This window comes from Onthophagus taurus, chromosome 1 (genome assembly GCF_036711975.1).
Source record: "Onthophagus taurus isolate NC chromosome 1, IU_Otau_3.0, whole genome shotgun sequence".
NCBI classification, from domain to species: Eukaryota; Metazoa; Arthropoda; class Insecta; order Coleoptera; family Scarabaeidae; genus Onthophagus; species Onthophagus taurus.
This window is the reverse complement of record NC_091966.1, coordinates 39264373-39286786: the sequence shown is the minus strand read 5'-3', so window position 1 is coordinate 39286786 and position 22414 is coordinate 39264373. Positions and strand designations below refer to the sequence as shown.

The 22414-nt window shown below is 33.0% G+C and overlaps 1 protein-coding gene across 2 annotated transcripts in view; it reads right to left on the bottom strand.

Moving 5' to 3' along the window:
- Positions 1–20231, bottom strand: part of LOC111416325 (E3 ubiquitin-protein ligase ZNRF1) — a 72230-nt gene extending 51999 nt beyond the window's left edge. The window contains exon 1 of one of the 2 annotated variants that reach the window (XR_002706529.2): positions 19575–20231. Coding sequence is in view for 1 of the 2 variants with exons in the window: in XM_023048296.2 (XP_022904064.1) it covers positions 19575–19953 (379 nt within the window). In the remaining variant the exon portion in view is untranslated. The remainder of the gene's footprint in view (positions 1–19574) is intronic. The other variant, XM_023048296.2, reaches the window with a different exon arrangement.
- Positions 20232–22414: the final 2183 nt, after the last annotated feature.

Here is a 22414-nt window from a genome sequence, read left to right as displayed (position 1 = left end):
AGATGAATCATGTTTTACACGAGATGGTATAAATAATTCCCATAATGAACATATCAGGGCATTACAAAATCCGCATGCGATTAGACCAAGAAAATTTCAACAACGTTTCAACATCAACCTTTGGGGTGGAATATTTAACAACAATTTACTAGGTTTGCATAGACTTGATGGACTTACTGATTTACTTGAAGATATATCTCTTACTGTAATTCAAAATATATGATACCAGCACGATGGTGCCCCACCTCATCGCGGAAGAGTAGTTATCGAGTGATTAAACCAATATTTTCCAAACAAGTGGATTGGTAATAATGGTCCGTTTTTGGCCACCTAGATCCCCCGACCTTAATCCATTGGATTTCAACTTATGGGGTCAAATGAAACAAATTGTGTACCAAGTGGAAATAAACACACGAGAACAGTTATTAAACAGAATACATATGGCTGCTACTGAAATAAGAAATCAACCAGACATTTTAATTCAGCTGAAGAACTCTTTAATTCGTAGTTGTGAAGCATGTTTTGAGGTTTTCGGCATTAGCAATTTCTCGAAAAACGAGATCATGACATGTAAGCTACTTTTTTTCTAACTCTTATAGTTTCCGAGTTAGCCTATTCGGACATCGAATTTGAACCACCCTGTACAGTTTGGCCAATATAATTATTAACTTTTTCTGGCAGTTTTGAGGTTGGTCAGTATAATTCCAGACATTTTCTGACAGTGTATAGTTTGTTCAGCATAATTATCAACCTTTTCCGTCACTTTAGAGTTTGGTCAATATAATTATCACCTTTTACTGGCAGTTTTGAGTTTGATCAGCATAATGGTGAACATTTTCTGACAATGTACAGTTAGGCCAATATAATTATCAACTTTTTCTGACAGTTTTGAGGTTGGTCAGTATAATTCTCAATATTTTCAGGTCTTTTGAACAGTGTAATATATTAATTCGCCATTTACGCTTTGTCAGAAATTTGTCAGAATACAAATGGCTGCTACTGAAATAAGAAATCAACCAGACATTTTAATTCGGCTGAAGAACTCTTTAATTCGTCGTTGTAAAGCATGTATTCTAGCAGAAGGAGGCTATTTTGAACAATATTTGTAATATTTACGTGTTTTAAAAAAATGTAATTGGATTAGCTATCATATGTCAAAGTTTGATGGTGAGCTAATAAATCAACGTATATATTTTATCATATTATGAATAGCATTAAATTTGTTTAAATAATCTTACTAACTCATAGCATCCATAGTTCCTGAGATATTCAATTGTTTTTCCAAATTGTGTCCATTGCAGGATCTTTTTAAAAACGATGTAAAAACATTTTTTCCAATTTTGCCTTGAAACTATGTCAGATAATAGTCAAAGCCAATAGTATATCTATTATATATTAGCGTGTTCATAAAGCTTTGTTACTTTTGATGTTTTTCAAGTGATCAATTCAATCGTTTTCAAAAAGATCCAGTAATAGGCACATTTTGGAAGAACAATTGAATATCTCAGGAACTATGAACGCTGTGAAATAGTAACATATACGATTGTATAATCAAATTTAATTGTATTCATCATATGATCAAATATACAGGGTATTCCGTTTAAATAAATGTACGTACTCTCCGTTATGCTTAAATTGAACATCCTGTATAAGTAAAAACAATTTTACGCAATAGAAAGTGATGAGTCAAACAACTTTTGTATAACATATTTTTTTGTTTTTTAAATGGTTTAGTAACTATCGACCGCCGGGATACTAATAACTCACCCTGTATATAAAGTGATTCTATGAGTTCAATCACAACAATAACAATCTAAAATGTTTGATTCTTAATTATTTATACAGTTAAATTTATTAAACAGTTATTTAATTAAAGCACTCGTCAAAAAAAAACTCTTATTGTATTAATCCATCCTGTATATTTGTCTTACACTCGGTAGAACATTTTCAATGTAAATTCAGTAAAACAGAGTGCAACCAACGTCTGCGTCAACAATTATGATGAACGCGTGAGCCGTAAACGACAAAGATCGTATCAGTTTTTGTTTATGTGGTACACACTTTTACGTTGGAATATAACTTTGTTGTTTTATCAAAACGTAAATTGAATATGATTATAAATATTTGGGAAGTTTATTTTTAAGACTCGTATTTTTTAGGCTTTTTTATGATTAAAAAAGCAAAGGATTAACTAAACGGTGTGTTAACGTCGTAAATATCGGATATAACAAATAAATTATAGATATTTCTAGATATTTCTAAACAATTATATTGCAAGCGTTTAAAATCGAATCAAACAATTACGGTTTTACGTATTCAAAAAATTAAGGTGTTTTGAAAGCATTTAATGCGCAATCACAACAATTATAAAATTAAATTAAATTATTAACAACAAATTTCGTTGTTAAATCTCAATTTACTATTATCTATATACAGTGTTCGCCAAAAAGTTAGCAACACCCTCTTTATTTTGGATCCTAGGTTTTTGAAATTTTCTTAATATGGGATGTTCATCCTAATCTTTCGATCTAAAATATTTAAAGTTATTTTAAATAGAATGTTATGGTTTTATTACATCTTAAAATTCTATGTAAAAAATAGGTTGACTTTGATAAGGATTGTTGATGTCTAGGGCTTTTTGTTTTCAACTTCTTTTAATTATCATATTCTTTTAGCAGTTATGAATGCTTTTGTTTACCGTAAATGGAACGTAATTAGTTGTATCGTAACCATTGACGTCTGTAATTCTATCTAATCGAACCAAGGCTGCATGAGATCGAGGTGCCACAATATCATAACCAGCTTCAAGTTGATATAATAAAAATTATTAAGCCTCGGATAGAATATGAAAAGTCCGCATTTATTATTATCATTATAGTCCTCACCAAACCATTTGACAGGGTAAGATTAGGATCTTAATGAGCTGAGCTGAGTGTTGCTGACATTTTGGCGGACACTGTATAGAGTGGAACAAAAGAATTTTTCGAAAATAAAAATTGTTTTATTAAGTTATACTTAAAAGTTTAAAATGTCTTAGTTATTAGTTTGTTGTAAAATTTGCAAGATTAACAGGAAATTTTATTGGCTTTTTACAAGGACAGTAGAATCTAACTGGACTGCCACAGTTAGTTGCCCGCACTCTACGTCACACTTTTTGCCACGCCCAGTTAACTGTCATTGAATTCTATACGTTTGCTGTGTGTTTTTAGAGGTTATATGATAAACATTAATATGTTTATAAATATGAATATGTGATGTCTACGATATACGATATAATCTCTAAAAATACACAACAAACGCATAGAACACATTAACAGCTGACTGGGAGTGGAAAATGGTGTGACGTAGTGTGCGTGGTCACAACAATGGATGTAGCAGTCCTGTTAGATTCTACTGTCCTTATTATGATTTTTTTTTGATAACAATTAAAAACAAAGCATCATAATTAATTTTTAATTTCAAAATAAATTGAATTTATCAACGTTATTTTTACATGTGTTAAGTGTTTATACCTGAACGTGTTGCTCATTTACGATAAACCCAATAAATCCCTATCTTGCAATAATATTGCGACTATTAGTATTATGGTACTAAATTATAAACAAAAACAAGCTTAATCTTGTATTTAGGGATTATATCAAATTGAAGTGTTTTTAAGTGTTTATGGCATCCTTTTAAGAAGTACTTATTGCGAGATTAAAAACATCAAAATAATAACATATAAAAAGAAGTCATAATAATCGCGTAAAAGAAACTTTGGTAAACAAAATGAACTTAATCGTTTATTTAGGGATTATATTAAATTGAAGTGTTTTTGAGTATTTATGGCATCTTTAAGAAGTACTTATTGTTAGATTAAAAACGCAAAAAAAAAATAATAAAAACATATAAAGGAAGTGGTAATGGCGTAAAAGAAACCTTGAAAATTATTAGTAAACAAAATATTTACGGAAAAAGAAACACAAACATTTAAGTAAAGTCGGGTTATTGTGTATAGTTTGCCATCATGTACTTTGTCTATTTTTAACGACTGATTAGATAAGAACTTGTTACAATAATATCAATTATTATGAAAAATTAATTAACAAAAACATTAGTGAAACTGCCAATTTTTCGTGTAATTCGTATTATAAATGTATTAAGTATTGCATTTCCTTGTTTTATTTATATATAAAATTGATACCAATATGATGCACAACAAACTCATTATGAATCAGCAAGTACGCATTTCTTTCATCCGCAACTATAAATAAATCACTATCAGGAACGAATTGATTATTGAAAGCATTAATTTCTAAAACTTTACACTTAATTATACCAAATATAAACATCCGAAAGGATTCCTACAAATCTATATAAATCAAATTATGAAAAAATATGTTAATAATAAAATAATATATTATTAATAAACAATACAGTAAATTGGATCTAGTAAACCTACTCGAATATATAGTGTGTTAATTAATTATCGTTCTGACGTCATCATTGCAAGTATGCAACCAATATCACAGTATTGGATTACAATACGAAAATCGCGTATACTGTGATATTGGTTGCATACTTGCAGTGATGACATCGTGTGCGATAATTAATTAACACACTGTATAACATTTTATCAAATTGACTACATATTATATATAAGGCTAAAACCCACAATCATCAATTATATAGGAAACAGCAAAAAGGTCAAATAACGAAAAATGTTACATTTGAGAGAAAATGGGAATAGGGATACAAATAAGAAATCCATAATGGAACGTTTGGAACATCAAACAACCTTTCACATCAGAATCACGAACTTATCAAGTACCCTACAGTTCCTAAAACAACAAACCTCGGACTTATATCGGAATAATGATTTGCGAAGTGATCTAGCTTTTTAATAAGTCTGAAAAAAGAAATACACAAAAGGATAATAACAAGTTAAATACAAACTCCACAAAAGAAAATTTAATGTCAAAAGATATAAAGAACAAGATAAAGGACAACAACCTTAGCAATTACACAACAGACAATTACAAAAGCAGACAAAATGTAAAACTTGAAATCATGAATAAACAAGATTATATTGATAAAACCAAGTTTCCTTGAAAATAACAACTTTGTTATTCGAAAACGATTAAACACCTCCCATAGAAAAACAAAGAAAATTGTCACAGAATTTATGGCAAGTTAGTGACTTGTTGACTATTTTTGTAGGAACACCACACTGTGGATTTTGAGTAGTGAATACTTTATGTACCTAACCTAAAATTCTTAAAATAAAAACATAACCAAGAAAGCTGAAGATTGAGCAAAATATATAGCATACTCGGAACAGGAAATTATGAAGTGGTGAAAGAAATGGTGTACAGGAACTTGTTATAATAAAATTACGAGAGTATACAACAAGATGATGTGATAACATTTGGTGTACAATTAATATAAAGTTCCTTTCTTATGATTAATATATTCCTTGTTAAGGTCACACATAACTCGACGTGTATTTGGTTGCCTATCTTTTCAAACAATGCTTTAATCGAATTTAAGCGCTAAGTCATTCGCGTTACTCATGGTATGGACTATACATGCACATATTATAAGGCTCAAGAAATTAAAACTTATAAACTATCGTTGAAAACTTTTTTCTTTCAGATTATAACACACATCTCTAATAACACAACAATAACATCTTTAAAAAATATAATATGTATCAAAACTTCAAAAGAAATAACAACATATTAAATCAAATAGAAAGTTTGACAGATAAGATGAACAAACCGGATAACAGTAAAGTATTTCGTATTCCAATAAGAATGCGAAATATGCGGCGCCACTTACATTGCTCGAACTGGCAGAATGATAAGACAAAGATTAAAAGAACAAATTTAACGACAACTCGAGACTTGGAACCCATTTTCTGGTTTACAACCATGATTTTAATTCAGATAACATCGTTTTACCAATAACCTAAGAGCAACAAACTTAATTTATTCGAGAGCTATGAGATCAACGGGTTCAAAGAATAACTCAAAGATCTCAACGACCAAACCCAACTAATATGAGACCGATAGCTATCTGTCTAATCCATTCAACACCAATATTTACAAAAATCATTGCAGTGAATCTCCTTGGTTTTCAAGAAATATATCAATGCAACTTACGCAGTTGCATTAAAAAGAAATTGCTTCTTTTAATCAAATTTAATCCTATTTAAATCATATAACATACAATACCATATTCATATTTTATTTGGTAATGTGGTTTTTAATACATTAAAAATAATATCCATTTATTTAGATTAATCAGTTATAAATAAGTTTGCAAAAAAAAAACTATGATGAGCTAACGCTAAAACAATTTCCTCTAAACAATGGAATATGCCACGTTCTGGACATATTTTCATTCCCAAAATTGGCACGTATCCACGGGAAACGTTTACAAAGCGTATACACAATTTTGCAAATCGCTCAAAATCATTGCACATTTTGCGATTGTAATTACAAAAAAATTAAACACTTAATTGTGATTGATTTAAAACGTATACAATGATTATTACAATTAAGTGTATTTATTGTTCGTACCTAATTTACGAAAAATGTTACAATTTTAAGAGGCTTATATGGGGATACTAAAGTAGAAAGGAAGTTTTTGTTCTTAACGATTGTTTGATTTAGTAGGAAATTTCAAGATTTTTCATGTACACCAAAGAAATCTATGTCCGACGGCGATCCGTCTTCGTTTATAAATCAAAATTTACGGCTGCAACTGACGGCATGTTTAAATTTTCAATACAACGCGACGCGTTCGTTGTCGACGAACCGCGACAGATTTATGGGAAATTATATTTTCACACGCCGTCGGTTATAGTGGCGAACTAGTTTTGTAAACCGGCTATATTTATCCCCAGATGGGAAACTACGTTTCAAGAGATGTGTCCGTGTGTTAAACGATATGTTTCCGAGCGTTAAGTGCTCGATGATTGCTCTCAATGTATCTCGTCTAATTTAAGAGTTGCGGTTTTAAGTTTTCATCAGAAGTGATTTCAAGATGAAAGTTTAAAGAAAATAGTTCCATATAAATATATTTCCTTTAGGTCAACAATCTCTGACAAAAGCAAAAGTGACCATCGATCGAATCATTTATTTAAGATAATTAGAACGTTTCAGGAAATAGCGTGCATCACAAAAATTGTTTCCCTTTTTCGAGTTATACATTTTGACCACCACCATTCATTCCAATATATGATTTTAAAGGTGCAGTGTCTCGATGATTAACAATATCCAGTTGTGACAACTTCATTTGTTCACATAAACTCTGCAGAAGGAATGTTTGTACAAGTGCAAAAGAGGTTGCACCTCGATTCTCGTATTAAATTTGCACTCTTTTGTGTGTGTGCCGAGAGATAGAGAAAGAGAAGAGGGCCCGAATCTGAAGCTGCCGTTTCTTTATGCAAATCTAAATCCGGCGGCGCACTATTCAAACGATGTTGACCTCTTCCAGTCCTCCTCGTCGCTATTTATATTGTTGGATTGCGGCTTCGAACAAAGACGGACGGTCTAAAATATTCCCTGACCGTGACAATTGCAATATGAAATTGTTAATTAGAACGTGTGTGTCTTTGTTAGGAGGATCTATGTAATTTACCTTTTATGCCACATTGTAAAATGAAACAAAGGTTTTGTGTCAGAATTTGAAATTATGGGAGTAGATTTTGTGATAAATACAGTTGCAAAAATCGATAGCGAAATGAACAAACGCATAAAAATAAATGAATACATAAATATTGTACGCTATGATAATGCATGTGAATTCTCTTACTTCACAAAAACATTAACCAAGTAACAATGTGCGTTGTTAATAAAGGAAGAAACAAACAATACCATTGTTTCCGGAAAGGCACAGTTTCTGATAGCTTGAATCGTCACGATAAAAGTTGCAAGGCCATAATCCTGATTTTAAATAAAATTAAACAAATATCTTAATTAAACACTTTTACTCAACTTTAATTGTTCAATAACTAAACAATTTCAAAGTTAAAATTAGATAATTCAGAATTTATTTTAACCAAGTTTAGCTATTTAATACGCTAACTATCCTTGAATGCTTGCGTGCAAATACGGACAGCAACATTATTACGGTTAAATGATTTTACATTTGCATAGTTGGAAGCACAACTAACAACAAGTTACAACTTCAAGTGTAATTAATTTTATTCCTCTGAATAGAGTTGGAAAACTTTAACGTATTAGGGTAAAACCTCAATATAACAGAGTAATACGGAAATAAATATGAATATTTGTAAAATTTTTAATTTGCACTTTAAACTGTTTAAATAAATAATTTTAATGCATACAAATTCATTCTGCACAACTCGAAGGCCCGTTCGTGATGTCACGCATAGGTAAGCAACTACTATTTCACACTAGTGTTAGTTCTATTTTTCACTAGAACTAATATCGTAAACTTGGGTTGCTTGTGAAAGTTGATTCTTTTCACACGGATGAGGAAGTATGACAAGCCCAGAATGCCATCCGTTGCTAATACTCCATTGGTTTTGTCAAAAGAAGTCAAATATCTGGGTATCATACTGGACAATAAAATGACATGGAGAGCTCACCTAGGATAATAGAGTAAAAAAAGCGTACGTTGCATTCGGTCAATGCCGGAGGGCTATAGGTAAGACATGGGGTTTGTCACCTAAAAATGCCTTCTGGATTTATACGGCTGTAATCCGACCTATGCATATACATATGGTGCAATAGTATGGTGGTCAAAGACCTTACAAGTCTACATCCATTAATAAAGTACAGACACTTGCCTGTCTGAACAGAACCATGATTCGACTGCGGGCAGCAGGAATTCTAATGGGTGAGAGAGATAGTAAAAATGCCATTCTCTGGAATGAAATGGTGAATTACTCACCAATTCTAGAATGTAAAACGGACTTCACACCCCTACAACACATTTTTACGAAGAAATATCTCATCCACCCAAGTTCCACAGAAGTAGAGGTAAAAAACAGCCTTAAAACTACACTGATGGTTCAAGTAGACGGGAATGAGCTGGAGCCGGAGTCTTCTCTTACGATCTCCGACTCCACGTATCTGAACCTCTAGGTAAAAGTACCACCGTTATACAGGCGAAGTTAATCGCCATACAACTTGCCGTTGACGTTATTGTCAGATCCAACTTGGAAGGTAAGAGTTTCACAATTTACACTGACAGTAGACAAGCTATTTTAGCTCTGAGTAGAATAACAATTACCCCAGGACTTGTTATGGATTGTGATCTGATATTGGAGAAGGCCGCAGTGCATAACTGTGTTATACTTCAATGGATAAAAGGACACTCGACTTGTTCAGGTAGCAAGCACGCTGATAGGCTTGCCAAAAGGGCTGCCAAGCGAGCGCCCTGTTCGCCTAAACCGATAATCGCTCCATCCTTATCAACTCAGATTGAGATAATTAAAGATTTTACCCACAAAAAGGTTAGGAACTGGTGGGACAGGGTTAAGGGCTGCCATCTGTCTGAGGAAGTATTACGTTATTCCTCAGCAGCAGCCTTGTCTTTCGTAAGGCTTGGTAGAAACGCTCTACGAACTGTAACGGGACTCGTCACGGGTCACTGTAAGGCAAACAAGCATCTTTATAACCTTAAGCCTGCTGTTAGTCCTCTCTGTCGCTTTTGTGAAGAGAGCCCCACTCTGCAAGACCTCAGAATGAGAGACTTCGGAGAGGAATGGCCGAGCACAGATGGTATCAAGAACACACCTCTGAACTGTATCCCAGCTTTCGGAAATTCCTAAGGCTGGTTGATGTAGCCGGAGAGAGTGCAGGAGGATGGAAGGGGCCCGTTGGGGCCTAGATGCTGTATGCGGAAGCATACCCTCCCCTTTCCTATATACATTGGGTGGCTTTGGCCGATTTCTGAAATTTCTTTCTTTCCTCTATCATAAAAAAATTAATGTAAAATTTTTTGATATCAAGGTATGTATGTCTTATACATACTATAAGGAACTCAAAACTATGAATATGAGACAAAATTGGTCCTTCATATAGGAGTGGATTTGTAAAGGCTGGCATTTGAATAGAAGAAAAGTTTAGGGCCGAATTCCAGGGATTGAATAACTATTAAAACTAGAACTAACACTAAACCGAAAGCTAAAAACATACAGGTTTAGCCGTACGTCTCTTAAGACGGCAAAACTTGAATGTTTCTAGTTCTAGGTCTAGTGTTAGTTCTAGTTCAATAAAAATATACAACAATCTAGCGCTGAATAACAATTAAAACTAGAACTAACACTAGTCTGAAGACGCACGGCTAAATCCGAAACTTTCTAGTTCCAGGTCTAGTGTTAGTTCTAGTTTTACACTAGTACTATTACTATGTAGAGTTTTACTAGTATTATTAGTTTTAGTTCCATAAAAATATACAACATAGCGATATCTAGTGCTAATTAGCGCTACCTACCATTGTCACTAGAACTAACATTAGACCTAGAAGTAGAAACATTCAGGTGTAGCCATCTTAAGAGACGAAACCCGAAAGTTTCTAGTTCTAGGTCTAGTGTTAGTTCTAATTTTACTTCAATAAAAAATATACAAGTTTTAACATTTTACAACTATTTATAGGTTATATTTGTTGATTTAAACCACATCAAAACCAATTTAGGCACACGTTACACAAAATAAAATGCAAAGTGTACATGTTTTATGGCCGTTCCAGTCTCGTCGTCATAAAATAACCGGGTAACAGTCATATTTTATTGCCATACCGATTTATCGCCTCGATAAGCGCTTAGTCGGTAAATATAGTCATATTCTGTAGTAAATATTTCCAGATCCGCTTTGTCTGTTAATCGAAGCAATCGGATCTCGGTTTTCGTACGCGCAATTTAACGAAGACGAAGAAGCACACCATGACCGACCAATGGCGATAATTCATAAAGCTGTCCGCATAAATAACCGGGGCGCAGTCCGTAATTTTCGGTTTATATGCAACCGAATATACAGTCGATTAATTCTGTGGAACGATTAAATTCATTACCGCAAACGTAAATTTAAACGGTACATTGGAATTGAATGGAAAAATCGATTGGTTTCGCGGAAAACGAAATTACTCAAAATTACAATAAACTCAGGTGTTACTAGCTTCAATAATTTATAATTCATTTTTGTAAGTATTACTTTTATAATTAAAAGGGTACTTTTTAAAAGCATTGCAAAAACTTTAATTTAATACGTAAGTTTTAATGTGTTGCGCAACATTAAAGTCCTTTGTAATCCCGGAGATGAAACTTTACTCTTGGGATTAAAATGTGCACTTCGGTGACACAGCGTATTCTGATTTGAATCTCGATCCTCCACATTATACATTTTCATGTAAATCGCTGCCTTTGTTATACACATTCTGCTGAGTAAGTTGTGTAACGGTACAACGCTTTTTTAAAATGTTATAAAATTTTTTCTTTAAACATGACATACAATTTAATTAAATAGAAAAACTGATATATAGACAACCCAATTTGCACACAATATTCTTTTAATATAAAAACCTCATATTTACGGTTAAATGTATTAACAAAAATCTTTTGTCAGCCCTTGCTTCAACCATAACTATCATTTTGGCAGTAAACACAATAAAGAACACGTAAAGTTGGACATATCAGAAAAACTATCATTGCTTTTGATTGGAAAATCAAAGAAATAAAGATGTTTCAAAAATATTAAGACACTCGCGCGAAATTATAAGAGTAAGAAAAACTCCTAGATGACTTCTACTATCTTTCTAGAATGGTTGTTATGTTTGATAATTGCTGAAATCATAACAACATTCCCAAGTTAACAACTTTTATAAATTCCTGATCAACGAATTATTCAAAATTCTGAACCTTTTTCTGGTAAGTTCGATGTAAAGCAAATATTGAAATGCATAGAAGAAGAAATTCCACGGGAAATAAATTTATTGCAAGCTATGCACTTTGCCAGGAAAACTTGTTTGAGAAAATCATTTCTGTTTCAAGAAAGCTGGATTTTAAAAATTCTTGTTTAATAAACATATTGATGTTGATGTGGAGATAAAAATGATGACGTTTAGGAACCTTATCTTGAAGAAAGCTTGAAACAAGATGTTGAAGAATCAAAAATACAAAATCTTGTAATAACCAAAGCTCAACCAAGAAATGCTAGAAATATTTTACAATCTTAATAGTAATTGGGATTTTGAATCACTCGTATATATCAATAAGAATCCCTCTTAAAGGAGTCCCAAAGAGTTCCTACTTCTCCAGTTTCTTATTTTACTTCAATTTCTGAAATGTTCACCATGTTCTTGTGTTTCTACAGGTTTGGTTCAGCGATGAGAGCACATTTGAAATTTTAGCAAACTATTTGATGCCGCAGGTCAGAGAATGATTCCCAAATCGGGATATTTATGCAAGATGGAGCTCCCTGCCACAAATGCTCGCTTAGTTCAAACGTATCTACGAGAGCAAAATATTCTTCAGTTGGTTTGGCCGAATAATAGCCCCGACATGAATCCAATTGATAATGTCTGAGAGCTTATAAAGAGTACATTCCCTGTTCTTCATTTTATCGATTCTGGTTACTCCTAAGACATGGCTCAACTTCATCTCTATAGCCTGAATCTTACTTTTCTCTAAATCTGTTGATAAAGTTCTTATTCAGAGTGAAGTATAATTTTAATGCTTTTACCACCCATTCATTAATTTCTTTTTCGTTTCATGGGTTGTCTTTCAGCATTGTTCCCAGGTATTTAAAGTACTGCACTTAATCTAATCTGAGTTTTGACTTCTGATTTTTCAATATTCCATACCATTAGGTTGTATTGTGATTCCGCTTGTTGCCCGCCAGCACCACTCCATCATCAGGTTTCGGTGTCCTATTATATCCTATTGGCAATTTTCTGTTATTACTTATCATAGAGTTTGTACTTGTCCTACATACACTTTCAATCATCCTTACTAATTTATTTATAACTACTCTACATTGCAGGTTCTGCCATACTTTCTTTATAGGTATTCTATCAAAAGCTTTTTCGAGGCCCAAAACCATGTACTTATTTCTGCCTTGTGTTTCCATTTTTTCTGTCGACTGTCTTGTAGTAAAATACATGATTCTGAGTACCTCTTCTTTTTCTGAATCCACTTTGTGATTCGAAAAATGTTGGTTCTATAACAGTATTTAATCTTTTGTCTAGTATATATTCGTAAAGATTTAATACAGTAATTAATAGGATTATTCCTCTATAATTTGAGCAATCTTTATTGCTCAAATGTTCTTTATTGGACAAATCTTTACTGTCTCCTCTTTTATGTAATGACAGAATGCACCCTTTTTTCCAAATCTATTGGTTATGTTTCTTCTCCCCACGATTTGTAAAATCCTTCGGCAAGGATTCCTGCACCAACCTTATCCACTTTTTCAGCAGCTCTGTGGTTATTTTGATATGTCCAGGCGCCACTCCATTTTCAATGTCCCTATTTATATTAATAAAATAATACTTATCATCTATATAAAATTTATTATTTAACACCATGGTGTATATATAACCTTTCCAAAATATGCTTTTTCCTAGATATAACATTTCCTTCTCTTCAATACTTCTGGCTTGCCATTTTTTAATCTCCAGCTTTTAAGAACAGGTGAAGAAGAAATTCCATACAACGGATGGTTTATTCCGTAAGGGTTACAATCCGCGTAAAGATCTTTTATACGCAATATCTTAAAAAGTGCTTTGCCATTATTCATTTTTTTAAGTATTACGCTGCATATATCTCACCTGGGACGATGAAATTGATGACAGCAAGATAAATTCACGTTAAAAAAAATTTTAAATGAATTTTGTATCAACATCTTCTATCCTTATATTTATAGGAGTTAACTGATTAATTTGTTCTTTTAGTTCGTTAATATCCTCCCTTATTACTTTGTCAGCTTCTGTTCTATAACAACATTTCACCACATTACAGCATCTAGTCGAATTTAGTTTAGAATTTTTCCAATTATATCCTATATTTCGTTCTACTTATATTAAACGTAATAGCACTAATGAAATGTTATTAAATAAGGAGTCATCAGAAATACAGGAATTCAAGTTTTGTATATCTGGATTAATTTAAACTTTCATCACATTCCCATTTACCCAACAATGTGAGGGTGTTTTGATACGATCTTATTACATCCTTTTGTGTTGTACATAGACGTTATGCTGTAATATCTAAAAGTTGCTGTAATTGTATTTCAGCGCTAGACTCTGTTATTTTATTAGATGTCACGGGAGGATAACATTTATCTTTCACTCTTTTAAAACATTTATCCACTAAAAACTTGAAATTATATAATTCTTAACGTCATTCTAATTTCAATCATTTTTCATTTATTTCAATTAAATTTTGTGCATTAAGATCAGAAACGATTTCGTAAATAGAAACGTCAACATGCAACCAACACACGGCCAAAGTATTAGATATCTGATCTTTAACGAATAAATTATTTTATGATTATTATTAGTTGTAAAATTTAGCCTTGAACGTATTGATATCGAAACATTAAAGTCATTGCAAAATATTAAAAACAGTACACTTCGTTTAAACGCTATCAAACAAAACTGGTAGTTAAAAGAACGTTTAAGTTAGGCGAGTTCGCTGGAAATAAGTGCTATGAAGCACGAAGCGTCTAGTAACTATAATTATTATCGAAAGGTTAACTACAACATTCGTTCAAAGTTTACCTCATAAAATAGCAACTTAAAAAATAATTGGTAAAAATATTTTTGTATTCAATTTTGACAAAAATCGTTTAAAATCACAATTTACATACATAAATTTGAATTGAGTATATTTGAAGTTAATCACAAATCAACCACACATAAACAACAAACTAATTGATTTATAATATCGTATTATTTAAACGTGAAAATTGGGAATCAAGGTGAATCAAGTTAATCTCACAAGGTCTCTAAGCACTGTACTCTATTGGTATATTTGGAACTATACTTCAGAGATGTTAGCATCAAGACTGCACGAGAAAAACTTGAAAGGGAGCTATAGTATCCTATTTTCGATCAAGAAAAAGTACATTTTGCAATATTTTCGAAATGATGATGGATTTGTGTGTTGCCATAACGTACAGCTGTCCCAAATTCCTTGTTCGCATAGGTTATCTACGAAACTAAAAGAGACAAAAAAGTAGCTTACATGTCATGATCTCGTTTTTGAAAAACAACTACCCTATCGCCAAAAACTGAAAAATTTGTGAAAACGACAAACGCGAATATCTCACGTATTACCAAAGATGGAGTATTTTCCGGAATGATTGACGGGCGAAAACCTGACCTATTCTAACACTCCTTCACGGTATAATTGGGGTTTCAACCGACATTCCTTTACGCTATAATTGGTGTTCACAAGAAAACAACCTTACTTAACATTCCTTCACCCTTTAAGAAGGGTTTCTTCACGTTTTAATTGAAGTTTCAAAAGAAAACTCGAAACCCTGAAAAATCTAAAGATCTCGAAAAACGAGCTCATGACATGTCAGCTACTTTTCTTATATCTCTTAGTCCCGGAAATAGCCTATGCGGACAACGAATTTGGGACACCTGTACATTGTTTAATGAAAAAGTTAGGAATTTCTATGTTTTCCTCCACAATGCCACAAGACCATTCACTTCATTTGAATGAAGAGTATGTAGGCATAAAGAGAGACATTGATTGGTTGCGATATCACATGCACCAATGGATCGTTTACGTTATTTTAAAATGGCCAGAGTTCGTGGGAAGTATTGGGTACAGTCGTATTGGCCACCAAGATCTGATCTGAGTCCTGGCGATCCAAACATTCTATATCAGCCACTCGTCGACAGAAAGAACATCATATTTCCATCTCTGCATATAAAATTGGGTCTTATAAAGCAATTCGTAACGACTTTACCAATTCCAGTGTCTCATTTAGGCATTTCCTAACTTGTCACTTGAAAAGATAAGGATCGGTATTTTTGATTTCGTCCATAGATTCGGCAGTTCATTAAAGATGATCAGAACAATGTCAGAAATTTGCATTCAAAAACATTAAAGATTTTCTTGGAAATACACAAACACAGAATTACGCCGAAATCCAGCAACTCTTGGAGAACTTCAAAATGTTTGGTTGCAACATGAGCACCAAATTGCCAACTTCCCGAAAAATCTTTGTGTAGTAAATGATGAGCAAGGTGAGCTATTCCACAAAGGTTTGAAAGACGTAGAGATAGAAAATTGCTTTCAAGATTACAAGTTCAGTGTATCACGCTCAGATTACCAGCGTATCTGTGATAGTTAACTCTATTAAAATAATACAGTGAAAGCTTTAATAAGCGGACCCTGACGGTTCCATTACTTTTGTCCGCTTATCAGACTTATCAGAAAAGAATTGATAAAGTTCGTTGTGGAGTAAATTGAGCTGTTATCAGAAAAGACTACTCAAATTAAAGTACATATACATATGCTGTTTTATCGTTCTCGGATAACGAATGATTTTAGTTTGGAAATTACATTCAATGCTTCTTCCTCAATTTTAACATTTTCTGTCTCTACCGAAAATTCTAAGTCCTTATCTTCTGTATCGACGTATTGATCAACAGTTAAATATTTTACTGCTGTTTTTACCTTATCTATCCCCAGTTCTTTACTACATTTATGTAAATTAGCTAGTCTCGCGAGTGGCAAATTATCTTCAACATCGTAGTCACTGTCAGTTGAACTTTCTTGATCCATCGGAAATCCAACTTTTTTTAAACAATTTCTAATTGTCAACAAGCTTTCTAATATTTCAATAGATTTTGATAATTTAGAAGCCGTGTCATCCATGCTTTCTTGTTTGATTTCCAGACAGCCAAATAAATCTTTGAAAGCAATATTTTTTAACATAACGCCACTTTTATAACCACTCATCAGAAGCTTTAAAAATACTCACTTCCAATTTTTCTGCAATTTCCTTTGCTTTTTTCTTTACAAATGGTCCTGATAGGCCAATATTTAGATTTCTAGTTTTCACAAACCATTCGAAACAGAATTTATCAAATTTTGAACCCACACTACTCAAAAAGTTTTCCTTCGTTTTTACACTGACACCAGACTGTCGTTTCATTCGAATATTTTTTTATCTTTGACTATTTTAGCCGCTTGTGTTTCCCGATTTCAAATTTTTTAGCGATATCATGAGCTTTGTTCGTTGGGTCTTCCCTACTCTGCACGATATGGCACTAGTATGACGTCATAGTGCAATTTAGTGTAAGTAAGTGCAAGGTTATGTCAACTGAGTGCAGGTTAGAAAAGTGTGTAAAGCGTGGTCGCAACGAACAGGTTTTTATCAAGAAAGTGTATAATAGTATTTGAAATGGAGGAACAGGAGATTGTCGGCAAAATAGTCGCGGAAAAGGATGAAATCATCGCTAAATGTTTTTTTTTAGTAGCGATTCATCCGACAGTGATGTAGAATTAATTGATAATAATAATCTTATAGCGTTGTCAAGCACGTGAAGACAACCATAAGAAATTATTGCACTGAGGTAAAAATAAAATAATTTGGACATGGTGATATTCGTAAATAATTGATTTTAATTTGATTTTTTCCAAATATTCCTGTTACACTGAGTTACACTGCAGCTGTTGAACTTAACCGAAAGCAGGTTCAACAAAATCTGCATTAACTTGCACCGGTTGCACGAAATTGTACTGCGCATGGCCCAACAAAGAGTATGAGTGCAAATGCACTAAACTACACTATCCTCAACGAACACACAACATCTGCACTAAACTGCTTAGTGCAAGCCATTTCAACGTATGTTACATGCAAATGAACAAAACTAATAACGGAACTCGTAAAGCGAGCAATCTCCGATACATGTCGGTAAATATCTACTATCGATTACTTCGATGTGTTCGTCTGGTTACCTATGCGAAATATTTGCCCGTTATACAAAGAAAAATCGTATCAGCGTCCGTTTATTATAACGTGCGCTTATGGGAAAGAAATTTATACATGAAAATATAGATTTGGGGTTGGTTCCAAGATTTTTGTCCGCTTATTAGAGCTGTTCGCATGGAGAGCTTTCATTGTAGAAATTATTAAATTATTAAGATAAGAATCTTCTTACCAATACGGAACTTAGATAGTTTCTTCTTAAATCTTCTCCCTAAATATTCTTTCTTTCTTCTCCATCCTACTTTTTTCTGCAAGTTTTTTCAAATAATTTTTGTTTTGAAATACCTTTACAGGTGCAACGTTTCCGCTTTGAGTATAATATCACTTCCTTGAATTCCGTTTAATATTGCTCCACCATTTTTTCCATGTTGTCATGTATATGTATATTCATCCTTCGAATACGAATGTTGTTGCATAATCTAATTCGTTCTGTTCTTTCCCCAGGGTTTAATAATTTCTATAATTTAATATTTTAAATTTAAATTCATTTCTAAATGAGTGTTGTGCGAATTTCTTTCAATTACGCAATTTAAAAATAATAATAATAATAATGTTGTTTTAATAAAAGAAGGAAGATTCCAATTTAATTATTTCACGCATTATTAGTTTTTTATGACACAAAATATAACAAGCTTATCAATATCGAATGCGGAATGAGTTTTAAGTGTTCGTTACGCAAACAGTATCGCTTGGGGGCTTGATATTATCAATTTCCTATGATTTATATTTTATCTTTGTGTATTTAGCTTAAGGATATTAAGTGTGTTTGATTAAATCTAATCAAAATCAAAACAAAAATTTATAAAACTACCTCCATGTTACATAAACCAACCCTATTAATTTTTTCTTTGGGTTAAGAAAAATACTTAGATGACCAACAAAAATGTAATAAAAGACATTCTTAAAGCTGTTTTGAAAGGGTATAGGTCAAAGATATGAAAATGCGAAATAATAATGGGCAACCTTCACCTAAATCGCGATTGCTAAAATTTTACATAATGTATTGTTATGAATAAAAAACCTCTTGATTGAATATGTATCGAACTGGGATTTCACTAAGAATCATGTATACGTTTAAATATACATTCTTTAGTTAATAATGTAAGATGTTTTACCTTGCCAACTTCCTTTTGAATAAATCCTAAGATTTTTAAAATTTAAAACAGCACGAATCGAATTGATTTTATTTAAACAACTTATTAATAAATAACATGCAGAATAAAGGTACAATTTCGAGATATTAAATATGCTATGGTTTTCTCCGTGTATTTTAATTAGAGTGGTAGAAAATAAAAATATTTTACTTCTATTTAGATGATGAAAATGTTTATTTACTTGTGTTTTCGGTGCTTGTAGTGCTACACAAGTAACACAAGTAAATAAACATTTTCATCATCTAAATAGAAGTAAAATATTTTTATTTTCTACCACTCTAATTCGAGATATTAGACTACAAACCGCAACCGTAAACCGCAGGCGACACTATTGGTTGTCATGGAGATACATGTATCTTGACACTAAAGTGTCGCTTGCGGTTTGCAGTCTGCCGTTTGTTACGGAATTGTACTTTAAAGATTTATTTAAAAGTGAAGAATAAAATAAACTTACCATTTAAGGACCAAATGTGTGAGGGTAACGAATGTGCAGCATAAACCCTTCCAAGGGCAATACCGGCGGCGTTCGAGTTTAAATTAGCTTCAGCCTCCTCGGTGGAACTACTATCTGTTTCGGGGCTTGCACCATTCGAAGCATCAAAAGAGGCCCCCGTAGCTGGTATGGCAATCGCTTCGCGACTCCCGTGAAGGTCAGGAACGCTCGAAAGGGACCTGGCCCGTTGCCTATCGTTCGAAACGTCCATCCCCGGCAACGAGCGGAGTAGACGGAAGCCCGCCGGGGCCGCCGCCACCACCTCCGAGCTGCTACTCGTTGAGAAGGCCCGAGTCCGTGGGCTTTGGGTCCCGTTAGCACTACTCGGTTTCGCGCCCATATCCCCTAAAATCACCACCACGACAGGGGAACTGGTAACGGCGAGGAATTATAGTTGTTGATTAAATTTTTCATCGACATGATCACACACACGCGCGCGCGATTATCGTCCAAGTACGACGGCGGCCGTCTTTTACCTCGACTGGTCGGAATTGATTCGAAACGGAGCCCCGCGGAGATTCCCCGTCAACATTTTTGAAGGATTTAAAGGCATTTTCAATCGGATTGATAACAACATCAACAGATGTCAGAGGACGACTGGATCCGAGCACCGAACGAGCACCGTGCTGCCACCAATTGCCGTCGATGAAACTAAACTGGTCGCAGGCGCGAATTCAAAATCAATAAGCCAAACTACGACCACATGCGCACGATATTGCTTATTTTTTTATAAAAAATTATTATGTTGTTGTGATCGACTATTAAATAACAGTAAGTACTATAAATATTTATAATATTTAGTCTTTTAATGAACTGTAAGAAAATTAAGTTGAATAAAGTTGGTACGATTTTTTTTTAATTTAATGTTTTATAACCCTACCTCAATACATATTACTTTATTAACATCAAATTATTAAGCAATGAGAAGTATGAGACTCCACATTTTCTCGTTTTATGAAATTAAACTGGGTAAGGCCACCCTCACTTCTTTTTCACCGTTATTTTTGCTCTACTTACTTTTTATATCTCAAACCAGATAATTAGCCGAGATAAGTGCACATCAAACAAGGTTTTTATATCTTTAGAAAGATCAAGTTCATTTAAGGTAAAAATTTGCTGTAACATTGCCAAGAACAAAATTATTTTGTAACTAAAGATGTATCAGAATGAAATGTATATAAATGTCCAAGAAAAGCGTAACCCCTTTCGACATTTCGCGAAATTTCGAATTTGTACAAAAAAATCTATTTTATTCGATACACACAAAATGTATTTTGAATAGAAAATAGGATAAAAAGACGTAATTTTGTAACTAACTTCTACAATATCTGTCAAATTGATGTAAGTTGGTAACAGTTGGTAAGATTAAACTTCTGTCACATTGACGTTTAAACTTTTTTATAATCAAAAAGTCATAATTTAGTTTTCGATTTTATAATTATAACTTAAACAATTGTAATTTGATACTTAATTGTATACTTTTATCAGTTTGTAGCACGTTTTTACAATAAATTTGTACTTTAATAATTGTAAATAATAAAATAATAATTTTCTAGGGACCCTAGGCAACACCAACAAAAACTTTAAAAATTTGAGCTTGACAGGTATTATAAAAATAAGATACTGTAGGTGTCTCAGCAGTTGAATATCTAAGTTCAAACGTCAAACTGACATAGTAAGTTGGTTTCAAAACGTTATATAACAAAATTGCGTGTTATCCTACCTACGGTTACCAACTTTACAACAATTTGGGAGGTATTATAGAAAATAAAAACAGAGTAAAAATGCGTATACAATACCCCAAATTTAATTTGACACATAAACGTCAATTTGAAAATTATTGAATTTTTCAGAATTTAGTCTTTTAAATAATGTTGTATACCAACATTGAATACACTGACATGGTGCTGCTGTATGGTCAATACGATTTCTGTGCAAATACTGCAAGACTACAATAATCTGACTTCAACACAAACTGGAAGACCGTGGTCGTCAAAAAGATTTCACTCATGAAGATGAAATTTTGGAACGTATTGAAAACAATCCTTCTGTGAATGTCAGCAAATACATCTCAATTTTGCATCATAATTTGTTGTATCTATTCTATCTCACAGAAGTTCAAGAGTTATTACTGGCAGATTATTATCCTCCAAGGGTTGAGTTTTGTGAGTGGTAAACTGATCAAAATACCGCCGATAATCACCTCATTAATGAAATTATGTGGACGAATGAGACGTGTTTCAGTCGTCAAGGAATTCAAAATTAAAGCTATATACATAAGCAAAGCCTGATGAGTATAATTCTTTATCCAGCAGTACTCAAACTTACGAACCCTTAAGCTTATCGTATCATATCTTAAGAAGGACAAAGAATGGGACCTATAACTTGATACTCCCTGTATAAGTTAACATCATAATTGTTAATAAGTACCAAATCATAAAATCGTCTAATAAATCTTTTCCTTTGCACGTTCAGTGATTAGAAAACATACAGCAAGGTATTAGTATTAGCAAGAACAACGCCCCTAAACTTTCGAACTGAGTTGTTGCATTTATAGATTGAACAACTGTTTCAATATTTTTTGTCCCTTTGAAAGCGAAAAATCGGAGATAATGCATCGACATACCAAAGTTGTAGTACTTCTAGTGTCAAACGCTGTTCTGATTTCATCCACTATACCATGAATTTGTAGATGGTTAGATTATTGATTTGGGTTTGTATCATAGCTACACTCAGTGTGCTCGCAACAACCACCCGAGGGATTTAGCAAGGGTTGAAATGTCTCTCAGAGCTGTGTTTCT